We start from the raw sequence: 12,468 nt of genomic DNA, 5'->3' as shown, positions 1-12,468 counted from the left end.
GTGACTTAGCTACCAAAAGAAGTTTGTTTTGTCTTGTTCTTTTTCTTTTAAAATGTACTTTTTTCTTTCTTTACTTTTGTTTGGGTTCTTGTAGCTATATCACGTGCACATGTGACAAATAATGCCGTCTGGAAGTTGGTGGTTGTTGGTATTTCTCAGTGCCTGTCGTTTGTTCAATGTGTGCACTAAAGTCAATAAAGCACCAACCAGTACAAACCAGTGTGTTGAATTTGTTTTCATGTTTTAGTACGAATGATCTGACTGGTTATGTGCCCAAATAAACGATTAGATTATGAAAATAAAGTTCATCAGAACATGTCATTCGTTTTACTTATAATTACCCTATTTCAACTGCAGAAGCCACATGTTCAGGCATGTAGATATAAGTAGAACAAGTCTTTTTGCGATTCTTAGTTCTGAACAGGTGAGAGCAGTGCTAAGGACACAAAGTGAGTCCACATAGATAAATGGCATGGTACACTGTGCACTGACTGATCATTCATGTGTTTTTGCAACAGAGAAGCAAATAAATATCCAGTAACGCCTTGTCAAAGGCACGAAAGCACATAAGGAGGCAGGGGTGATCACATACAAATGTGCCGTGGTTGTAGGTTTGTTAACAGGCATGCCACTTTCCTGTAACTTCAGAAAACAGGTGCTGCGCAGACACATTCATCTTTTTTATTGTTATTTTGTGGGATTTGGTTAGTTTCTGGGTTAATAGTTGCTGTTTTCGTTAACATGTTGCACTTGTGAAATTAGGGCCGTAATCTGCACTGTTTACAGTGTATGTACTGTAATGGTCACATTATAGTGGTGCTTAATCGCGAAGGCTCTCATTCAAATATAGACTTGCTGGTCTACATATCCTTTTCTTCATGCCAAAGGAATAAGATATACTATTTGTGTCAGAAGGAAAGAAACTGAGGCTAGTGTCTATTATTGCACATAAATCTATGCTTAGTTGAATTAACATTTTTGCATAATTTCGACAAGTTATTTGGTGCATTTCTGTAACATTCACACTCTGGCTTATCCACTTATGTGTAAGGAATAAAGACAAAAAAGTAAAGCATTGCAGCGGATTTAACTTAATGCTCTTCTTTCTTGTAACCTTCTTGGCAGCTTTTCTTTTCGGAAAAGCATATGTACAAAAGCATGTTTTGACCAAATAGGCTGCTGTTTGCGAGGCTTTGCAAGCACGGCTATAACGTGACAAAAGCAGTGTATGGCCATTTCGTTATACAAATTCTGGTGTAATGACACCACAAAAATTTAACGTGGAAATCAAACGGCGAAGAAAGGCAGTTTAACATTTCCGCAATTTTCTTCAGCTTCATGTTTCCTTTAGTTCATACGTCAGCAAACGCTATCAGTGCCCGAAAGTCTTCAAACTCCATTTTGGCCTATTTAATTAGAGCAAGAAAAGGCAAATTCCAGGGTGTTTACTTCGGATGAGGGAGTGCGCTGAGCAGTGGTGCTCAGTGAAAAAAAAAAAATCTCGGACTGATGCCAGAAAGTCGCCGTCACTCCTACATCGTGACCGCTTTCAGTAGCTACACCTTTCAATCGGTTTAGTTACAGCTAAAATCACCAGCCATTTGTGACTTTAGTAAGGTAAATGTTCGCTTCGACGGACATCTACGCTAAGCCTCCTGCCAGCTTACTTCAAAACTTCAGACTATAAACCCTCCATGCACACGATCTGAGGGAACTTTCCGTAATTCAACAATACGAATCACCTTTTCCTCGTTTAACCTGACATCATCTGCGCACCCTCCCTCTCCTCACAACTTCTGCCCTCCCCCACCGCACCCTCATCTGACAAAGGGGGCAGGGAGGAGGGCAGATGAGGGTGACGAAGGTCCCCGTGAGGGCGCCTATATCTGCTCAAGAAAGGCTTGGACATACCGTTCAACCCAAGGGGCGAGTTTCAGCTGATAGTACGATTTTCACACTCTAGCCATGGTTCCGGTGTAGCCTGGATGGCCAGAGAGATGGTCTTCGTGGTAGGCGAACAGAATTTCGTTCACGAAGCTCGGCTGGCAATACCAAAAGTTAGCTTTTGTTGCTGACAGTAGATTCCTTTTTTAAAAAGCGCCCGGTCGTAAACAGAAGGACGACAGTCTGCGAGATATATGCCGTGGCATAGATACGTTGCGGCCTTCTAGATGCTCGATTATGGTTCCTAATCCGTCTGCGCGCTGCTGTATGAACAAATCTGTCATGCTCACTGTCCCAAGAAAAGCGGTGTTGTCCTCAATGTCTCGGTGGACAGGTTCGACGGACGCGTGCGACGTGTCAGCGCCTGCGTGTGTGCGCCCGGACTCGTACATGATGGTCAAGTCGTATTGTAGGCTCCACTATACCAGTCAAGGAGACAGATCCCATAACTTTCCAGCCAGTCACGACCTTGAATGGGCAGCCGTAAACGTATGGTCAAAACTTCGCCACGGTACATACGACGCGAGACACTCTTCCTCCGTATTGGTGTTGTTGGCCTCTGGGCGTGATGGAATGCGACTTGGCGAAAGTGATCAATCTTTAAAAACCATCCAGCCGTTGGGAGCGTACTGCGCCCAGACCAATGTTATCAGTGTCTGTATTAATTTCAGTCTCGGCCTCTTCATCAAAGCGTCCAAGAACGGGCGGCAACGCCAGGTGGTGTCGGAGCTCGGTGAAACCTTCTTGTTCTGAGCTGCAAATCAACGGCATATCGTATCTTGCCATGTGAGTAAGTGGTTCGGCAATTTTTCAAAAATTACTTACGAAATGCCGGTAGTACGGGCACAGGCCCAGGACTTTTCTTACCGCTAGGAGTTGGAAAAGCGGCCACAGTGGCATTTTTCTGGGGATCGGAACGGACGCCAATTCAGGTCAGCCACTACAGTGTCGAAAGAATATGTTAGAAAGTTGCTGGAGCATTGCACAGACCGAAAGGATGCACCCGAAACTCGTAAAGACCGTCCGGAGCAATAAAGGAAGTTTTTGCACGGTCCCGCGAATCGACCGCATTCTGCCAACATCATCATCATCATCATCATCATCAGCCTAGTTACGCCCACTGCAGGGCAAAGGCCTCTCCCATACTTCTCCAACTACCCCGGTCGTGTACTAATTGTGGCCATGTTGTCCCTGCAAACGTCTTAATGTCATCTGCCCACCTAACTTTCTGCCGCCCCCTGCTACGCTTCCCTTCTCTTGGAATCCAGTCCGTAGCTCTCAGTGACCATCGGTTATCTTCCCTCCTCATTACATGTCCGGCCCATGCCCCTTTCTTTTTCTTGATTTCAACTAAGATGTCGTTTACCCGCGTTTGTTGCCTCACCCAATCTGCTCTTTTCTTATCCCTTAACGTTACACCCACCATTCTTCTTTCCATAGCTCGTTGCGTCGTTCTCAATTTCAGCAGAACCCTTTTCGTAAGCCTCCAGGTTTCTGCCCCATATGTGAGTACTGGTAACACACAGCTGTTGTACACTTTCCTTTTGAGGGATAGTGGCAACCTACTGTTCATGATTTGAGAATGCCTGCCAAACGCACCCCAACCCATTCTTATTCTTCTGGTTATTTCAGTCTCATGATCCGGATCCGTGGTCACTACCTGCCCTAAGTAGATGTATTCCCTTACCACTTCCAGTGTTTCGCTACCTATCGTAAACTGCTGTTCTCTTCCGAGACTGTTAAACAGTACTTTAGTTTTCTGCAGATTAATTTTCAGACCCACCCTTCTGCTTTGCCTCTCCAGGTCAGTGAGCATGCATTGCAATTGGTCTCCTGAGTTACTAAGCAAGGCAATATCATCAGCGAATCGCAAGTTGCTAAGGTATTCTCCATCAACTTTTATCCCCAATGCTTCCCACTCCAGGCCTCTGAATACCTCCTGTAAACATGCTGTGAATAGCATTGGAGATATCGTATCTCCCTGTCTGACGCCTTTCTTTATAGGGATTTTGTTGCTTTCTTTGTGGAGGACTACGGTGGCTGTGCAGCCGCTATAGATATCTTCCAGTATTTTTACATATGGCTCATCTACACCCTGATTCCGTAATGCCTCCATGACTGCTGAGGTTTCGACTGAATCAAACGCTTTCTCGTAATCAATGAAAGCTATATATAAGGGTTGGTTATATTCTGCACATTTCTCTATCACTTGATTGATAGTGTGAATATGGTCTATTGTTGAGTAGCCTTTACGGAATCCTGCCTGGTCCTTTGGTTGACAGAAGTCTAAGGTGTTCCTGATTCTATTTGCGATTACCTTAGTAAATACTTTGTAGGCAACGGACAGTAAGCTGATCGGTCTATAATTTTTCAAGTCTTTGGCGTCCCCTTTCTTATGGATTAGGATTATGTTAGCGTTCTTCCAAGATTCCGGTACGCTCGAGGTTATGAGGCATTGCGTATACAGGGTGGCCAGTTTCTCTAGAACAATCTGACCACCATCCTTCAACAAATCTGCTGTTACCTGATCCTCCCCAGCTGCCTTCCCCCTTTGCATAGCTCCTAAGGCTTTCTTTACTTCTTCTGGCGTTACCTGTGGGATTTCGAATTCCTCTAGGCTATTCTCTCTTCCACTATCGTCGTGGGTGCCACTGGTACTGTATAAATCTCTATAGAACTCCTCAGCCACTTGAACTATCTCGTCCATATTAGTAACGATATTGCCGGCTTTGTCTCTTAGCGCACACATCTGATTCTTGCCTATTCCTAGTTTCTTCTTCACTGTTTTTAGGCTTCCTCCGTTCCTGAGAGCCTGTTCAATTCTATCCATATTATAGTTCCTGATGTCCGCTGTCTTACGCTTGTTGATTAACTTAGAAAGTTCTGCCAGTTCTATTCTAGTTGTAGGATTAGAGGCTTTCATACATTGGCGTTTCTTGATCAGATCTTTCGTCTCCTGCGATAGCTTACTGGTTTCCTGTCTAACGGCGTTACCACCGACTTCTATTGCGCACTCCTTAATGATGCCCATGAGATTGTCGTTCATTGCTTCAACACTAAGGTCCTCTTCCTGAGTTAAAGCCGAATACCTGTTCTGTAGTTTGATCCGGAATTCCTCTAGTTTCCCTCTTACCGCTAACTCATTGATTGGCTTCTTGTGTACCAGTTTCTTTCGTTCCCTCCTCAAGTCTAGGCTAATTCGAGTTCTTACCATCCTGTGGTCACTGCAGCGTACCTTGCCGAGCACGTCTACATCTTGAATGATGCCAGGGTTCGCGCAGAGTATGAAGTCGATTTCATTTCTAGTCTCACCATTCGGGCTCCTCCACGTCCACTTTCGGCTAACCCGCTTGCGGAAAAAGGTATTCATTATACGCATATTATTCTGTTCTGCAAACTCTACTAATAATTCTCCTCTGCTATTCCTAGAGCCTATGCCATATTCCCCCACTGACTTGTCTCCAGCCTGCTTCTTGCCTACCCTGGCATTGAAGTCGCCCATCAGTATAGTGTATTTTGTTTTGACTTTACCCATCGCCGATTCTACGTCTTCATAAAAGCTTTCGACTTCCTGGTCATCATGACTAGATGTAGGAGCGTAGACCTGTACAACCTTCATTTTGTACCTCTTATTAAGTTTCACAACAAGACCTGCCACCCTCTCGTTAATGCTATAGAATTCCTGTATGTTACCAGCTATTTCCTTATTAATCAGGAATCCGACTCCTAGTTCTCGTCTCTCCGCTAAGCCCCGGTAACACAGTACATGCCCGCTTTTTAGCACTGTATATGCTTCTTTTGTCCTCCTAACCTCACTGAGCCCTATTATATCCCATTTACTACCCTCTAATTCCTCCAATAACACTGCTAGACTCGCCTCACTAGATAGCGTTCTAACGTTAAACGTTGCCAGGTTCAGATTCCAATGGCGGCCTGTCCGGAGCCAGGTATTCTTAGCACCCTCTGCAGCGTCACAGATCTGACCGCCGCCGTGGTCAGTTGCTTCGCGGCTGCTGGGGACTGAGGGCCGGGGTTCGATTGTTGTATTCATATAGGAGGTTGTGGCCAAGTACTGCACCAGGGTGGCCAATCCTGCTCTGGTGAGAGAGTGCGTTACCGGTTCTGGTCCCCGGGATCAGGCCGCACTCCAGGCCTGTTTGTGCAATTTTCTCAACACACGGTTTTTTTTTTTTTGTATTTTCCGGTGGAGAATTTCTGCCAACAGCCGCGTTTTAAATCAAGAAATGAAAAATATCTTGCTCGTCGTAGCCGGTTGAAAAGATCCATGAATGCGCGGCTGCGGATAAATGTCTCCTTTTTTTCTGTTGTAGAGATTTCTGTAATTTCTGAAGCGAATAGTGTCATCCTTCTTGACGAGTATGGCCGTTAATGACCATTGGCTGCTTGATGGCTGTTTGACGCCATCGTCAATCATCTCCTTTGCTTGTGTTTTAATTGCCGCGCGTTCTTACTGCAAGACGCCGTACCAAGGCTGGTGTATATGACACGCGCCATGGTTGGTGATAACTTTATGTTGCGCGATTGGCGCTTCACTAGCTTTAGCCGAACAAGCAAAGCATGCCTTAATTGAAATGATAGTTGACGCAGTGCCTTCTTTTTCTTCTCAAGCCACTCGTTATTGATGTCAATGCCTTCGAGCAAGGCTTCATCAATGCCGGTTTCTTCATATGCAAAATACTTGTCTCCAGGCTGAGGTAAAGACGTTGTCAAATCCCTGGTTTTATAATTTCATGACAAACAAATGTTGTTCGTAATAGGTGAAATGGTTAATTCGTTTCTAACGACATTTTATTACTATACTATAACACTTCCAGCACGCAGCAAGTGTCGCCTGCCTGTTTACAACGTGATCCGTGCTGAGGTCAACAGCGCGTTCAATGTTGGTCTCGAAGTTTCTATACGCGAGGACCATAAATTGCCCTCCTGGCGTTGCGGGTTGAAAATCCACAACACATCAGTGACATGTCAAGCTGCGACATCGTGTCTTGAAGGGTAGCACACTCTCGAGTTCAACAAATGGCCACAGATGGCGAAAAAATCGACCACGTGGCGCTGCTAATCAAGCAAGCCTAGTACAGCCATTCAGTCTTTTTCCGTGAGCCAGTAACTCCCGATAGAGGCGTTCTAGTAAGAGCAATTTTAGCCTACAAACTTTCTTGCGCACCTATTAAGGCGTTTTTCTTGCATGACAGAGTACAAAATTTTTATTCCTAATTATACATTGGACCCTTCAGTAGTAACTCTGTTCTTGCTGTGTTTTTTACGTTAATTGTAAACGCAAAATAACGTTAAGCATCATGAACCTCCCACGTAGATCTTACCTGGATTAAAAAACTTTACCGCTGCGTTCGCGCACACGGCGGTACGAATTCATTGGTCCATACGGTTAAGTTTGCTTATTTTGAGCTAAAACCAGTTTATTGCGCTTCGATATCTCCCGTTATTTAAGCTGGGGTCAAGTGACCTGTTTGTGAGCGGAGATGTATATAAGCCCGAAAACAAGGTTTCGGTAGCGAAGTTCACCATGTGGAAGACGTCTATATCGAAACGGGAGCCGGATTCTGCTGTGACATGAGGACAGAAGTACCGGTGAGTCGTATGATATCGCTGCCTAAATCGTTATGTAATCTTGGTCTCCTTAACTTAAAGGTGGAGCCAAGTTGACGAACTAAATCCTGCATTACACACAGGCTGTCAGGACCTTCCGTTGCTGTTTCCGGAATACACCTTTAGTTGCGAGTGAGTGTTTTTGCCTCTAATTCTCGTGTTCCTCTTTTGCACTCCTTGTTCACATTAAGGACACTCTGTACGACAATGGGTGTGATATATGCCGCACACTCGTCAAAGGCCGTCGTTATACACACATAATCACGAAAGAAAGAGGGAGACAGATATCGGAACGCCCGTCACATTTTTCATCTTGTAGCCGTGGCATGGCCGACTGAGCAGGTGTATATATTTTTTGTTGTGTCCGTCGGCAACTTCTTCCTTTTGGTAAATTGAAGTGGAAGTACTGAATTCAATGCATTAAACAGTTGCACGCATCACAATTCAACCATATTCCGTTCTTGTTGCTTCAAGATGTTCTTGCTGTTCAGTTTAGTTTACCTTACGGTATTTGTTTTTACAGTAGTGACGTGGTGCATGGCGTTCGCGCAGGAAGAATATGCATTAGTCCTACTAGGTTCATGTCTTTCATGCATTTGCTTGTGGAACTAGCAGTGTGAGCACTTCTATTGTACAAAATAGGCCCCGAATTTCTTCATTTGTAATCCTTATATTATTAGGCTCATGCATTGTACTCATGCATTGTAGTTAGGCAGACATCAACGTTATGGACAGTAGAAATATATATTTATGTAAGGTACTGTTTAAGCCTCCTAAAACATGTACATTTGCCTATGTTCTTGGGCCTTATGTTTTACGGTTCTGCCCCAATAGAGCCTGCACCAGGCACGTCTCGATCCAGTCAGCCGACCCAGCTGCACGAACCAGCCAGCCTTCGCTCAAGGTGAGTTCAGAGCTAGTGTACGGCTAATTATTAACCTTCTTGCCTGTGGTGCATCTTATCTGTCGCTGTTCGGCCCCAACATCAAGAACATCTTGGTCCTACAAGATGGCGCCAGCTTAGCGTGCGTCATCTGGGAGGTCTGTCTGCAGCTCCTGCTGTGAATCGCACCGACGCGTCACCCACGCGCTGCTGCTCGCGACCTTCAAATCGCTCTCTTTGCAACATTCCGCACGAGACAGACGGTCCGCACCAGCCAATATGACATGAAATGAAAACCCACATAACGCTCCGCTCCAATTTCTCATTGGAATTGATCGTCATCGTCGACGGATTTTTTGTTCGATTTGCGGACTACTGCTTAATTTTGTGGTACGGTTACATGGCTGGTGCAAACGCACGAAGCTTGCCTCATCGTCCACCGCTGGAAAAAGAACTCCTTCGCCTGATCCGTCACTGAGGCAGTGGGGAAAAAAAGCCGCAGTTGCGTCCGAAAGGCGAAGCATCGATTGTTTTAGCAAATCAGTGGACAGCTATACGAAGCAAATATAGTAGTTTTGTCGCCCTTATAATGTTATAAACATAGGCGTACTAACTACATTAACAAGCATGGTGTCACGTGTGCACAAGCAAACATGAACATCACCCACTCGATGACCGCGCAAACCCGTTGTCAAAGTGCTGCAGTGAGGAAGCGCCGCAGCAGCAGCGAGCGAATTGACCTTCGGGCTGGCTCTAGCATCCCGACGCGAACTGCAAAAACACAGGGCAGGGCGGACTCTGTACCCGTAACAGATGTATTTCAATATACAGCGGCCCGGGCCTGTATTTACAATTGCTAGTAGATACAGCGGGGCGTGGCACTTGCAGAGACACCGGACGTTTGCGCGCATGTGCGAGTAAGAGCGGGTGCGAGAGAGGAAATATGGGGACTTTTGCTCCTTGAGTATATGATCCTGTCTAGGCACTACGGAGGAGTTTCTGAGCGCGTGTTGTATGCGTCTGTCCCTAGGCGTGTCGGCAGAAGTCGCGGGGCGCGGTAGGGCTGAACTTAGTGGTAAGTTGGTGGCTGGGCGTAACTATATTTATTCAATCATGTTTTTTTACTAATTGTAACAACGTGCCATTACTTCGCATTATTGTGGCGCCTCCAGGACACCAAAGCGGCAACGGGGCCATTAAAGCTAGAACCCGGATTGGCCCGTAGGTTGGGGTTCACAGAGGCCTGCGCGTTCCAGGGGCGTTCCAGGGTCTATGTCAGCTGTACGCTCTCGCGGACAGCCAGTTTTCTATCCGAGCACTCCCTGGCACGCTACGGCCTGCGCGACCCCAGCCCACGGGCCGGCCTGCTTCCAGCTTTGATCCCCCCGATACCCCTTAGGTGCCCTGGAGATCCTAAGCCGCCTACTTTATTATAGCCTGAGGTGCTCTCCTGAGGCTTCCGGTTGCCCTTTACATGTGCCCTCCTGGAGCAGTGCTGGTAAAAAATCCATTCTATCGTCGCGACGAAAAAAAGCGACCCGCGACTTATACAACACCAGTCCGAACATTGCCCCTTCAGACACAGCGATCACCAAATGGAGCGTCCGTGCCCACTGCCTCACCGCGCAGGCTGCCAGCAGCTGAGCGTAAACAAACTCGGCCGCACTCTGCAGTGCCGGCATGTCTAGTGGATAAATGCATACAACACGCGCTAGGAAACCTCCTCCGTAGTGCCTAGGCAGAATCACATTTTCAAGGATTCAAGAAGCAAAGGCCCCCAGATTTTCTCTCTCGCACCCGCTCTTACTCGAGCCTGCGCAGAAACGTCGATGCGCCCAGGCCGCCCAGGCCGCCCAGAGTAGAACGCCTGCACTCCCTCCCCTCCCCCCGAAGCCTTGAGCACGACGGAAGGCAGCGCGATTCCTCCCCGCTTTCCGCCGTTGCTTGCTCGAGATTGAGCCGCGATCGTCAACTCGTCCTCGCAAGTTCTCATTCGCACATGCAGCACAACGCCCAACGACGATTTTGTCGCCTTCACGGCACCTTACGGCGACAGCGGAAATGCTCCTCGACTGTCCATATAACTGCTATCGCATTAATAAAAGCATATTACAGGGTCATCGGAGATTTCCTTTGCGCATGCACCACGCCCGATATCGGACGGAGCGCGCTGCACCAAATCTCAGAGGCTCCGGTGCATGCTACTGTCACGTTGTCGTGAGTCATGAAAAATAACTGCGAATGGCGAAACTAACTTTTATTGAGCGAACTTGTGCCCACAATAGCAAGTGACAATGAAATCCCAACGAAAGCGCCGAACACAGCCGGCGATCGTCGGAAACCTGATCAGCGAGTCAAGCGCATCGGCTTTTATACATGAGCCATCAAAGGTTCCAGCGTAATCGCTGGTGCCCACGCGTCTTCCAGAAAGTATACTTACTATCCGCGTCCCGCATACATGCAGTTAGATTAGACAAGGTTCGGTGACAACAGGCAGCGGATAGAACTATAGATAAAATTCTAGAAGCTTCCGATACGTGCAGGTGCGTCCTGCGCTGAGCGATACTATTTGTTTTCCGGTGAAACGCGGTCACCCGATGAACAAGTACATACACGTGTCTCTACGTAGTTCGCCCTGACGCCTATAGGGCACAGAGAGTCGGTAGTTCGGCTAGTCTAGCCTTTATAGATTTTTTTTTGTGCGAACCACTATACACAGCAGCGCCTATGGTATGAATAGACAGTGGCGCCATCTATATAGACTGTCGGCATGCTGACCTGGCCGCCTGCTCCGTGTAGTATGCCAAGCATACGCTCGGCGGAAGTCTCTGTTGGTTGTTTTCACGCCAGTGCGCTCTATTTAGTGTGACGTGGCGTCTTCTAAATGGGTTACAGTTCTGTGAGATATACTGAAGTGATGTAAGTCGGCATGGCCGGAATTTATGCCTGCGCTGACGTGGACGGAGCACCGAGCGTGATGTCTTCACGTGTGTTTGAACCTACAATCATGCTCGGTGTCATGATGTGCATGGAGTGAATGAATTGAAGACGAAAACCATGACATGAGATTAAAAACGGCGACAGCGCATCGGCACAAGACGGACGTGCCCAACTGAATGGGAATAAAAAAAATGGTATCCCACCCACATGTGGGAATCGATGTCAGCGAAACTTTGTGTGCTGTTTGCTTTGATAGACGATAATTAGCGGTTATGTTGGCGCCGAATGTACTATTATTCAGCATTTAGTCCAGTACGAAAGTGGTGAGTTGATGTTAAACGTTACCTTACGTGCACCACTGCTGTTTGTCTGCTTAGACCACAGTGAAGATGTGTTTGCTTCAGGTTTTGCGCGTCATTGTTCATTATCTCTGAGAAGGTTGAGCCTTATCATTGCCTCATGGCACATCGCATCGTGGCAGTAGTGTTAAACTTTAATTGAATAATGGGGGTTGTACGTATAATTGCATGTTTACATTGTTTACATAGATTTGCGGTCTGCACCACGTTTCGCTGCATAGCGAAGACGCTCCTGTCCCGCGCGACACATTTTTCTTTTCGGGTGTCCTCGACGCTTAGTGCACGCTTTCGAGCCATTTTGCTGGCACGTGTTTACGTGCTCGTTCTGCATGCGTGGCCAGCACGCCCTTGAGACGCCAGCTCAAAGCACTCTCTTCAGGCTACGTACGATTTAATGTTTACGCAATCGCGACTCAGCCTGCGATCTCCACAGCCGAGCACCTGCGTTTTTGTTGCATAGTAAAGAAATCACAGCACGTGGCATACGCCCAAACCAGTGGCGTAGCCAGAAATTTCGTTCGGGGGGGCTCACGTTGCAGCTCGGCCTCCTCCTTAAGAGGAAACATTAGGTCGGATACTGCTATCTAAATACATGTAGAAAGAGAATTCGTTTTTCTCGGCAACCACTGCACCAAATTTGACGAGGTTTGTTGCATTTAAAGGAAATACTTAAATTCTAGTGACCTTATTTCGGATTTTCGATTTAGGTCATCA

General features: G+C 46.8%; 1 protein-coding gene across 1 annotated transcript in view; it reads right to left on the bottom strand.

Annotated features, from left to right (window-relative positions):
• Positions 1 to 10,137, bottom strand: part of LOC126528433 (uncharacterized) — a 67,488-nt gene extending 57,351 nt beyond the window's left edge. Inside the window, exon 1 of the mRNA XM_050176322.3 lies at positions 10,078 to 10,137. Coding sequence (XP_050032279.3) covers positions 10,078 to 10,137 — 60 coding nt within the window. The remainder of the gene's footprint in view (positions 1 to 10,077) is intronic.
• Between the last annotated feature and the right edge of the window lie 2,331 nt (positions 10,138 to 12,468).

Source organism: Dermacentor andersoni, chromosome 9, assembly GCF_023375885.2.
Source record: "Dermacentor andersoni chromosome 9, qqDerAnde1_hic_scaffold, whole genome shotgun sequence".
Taxonomy (NCBI): Eukaryota; Metazoa; Arthropoda; class Arachnida; order Ixodida; family Ixodidae; genus Dermacentor; species Dermacentor andersoni.
Note: the sequence above shows the minus strand (reverse complement) of the source record. Positions and strands in the feature narration are given on the sequence as shown.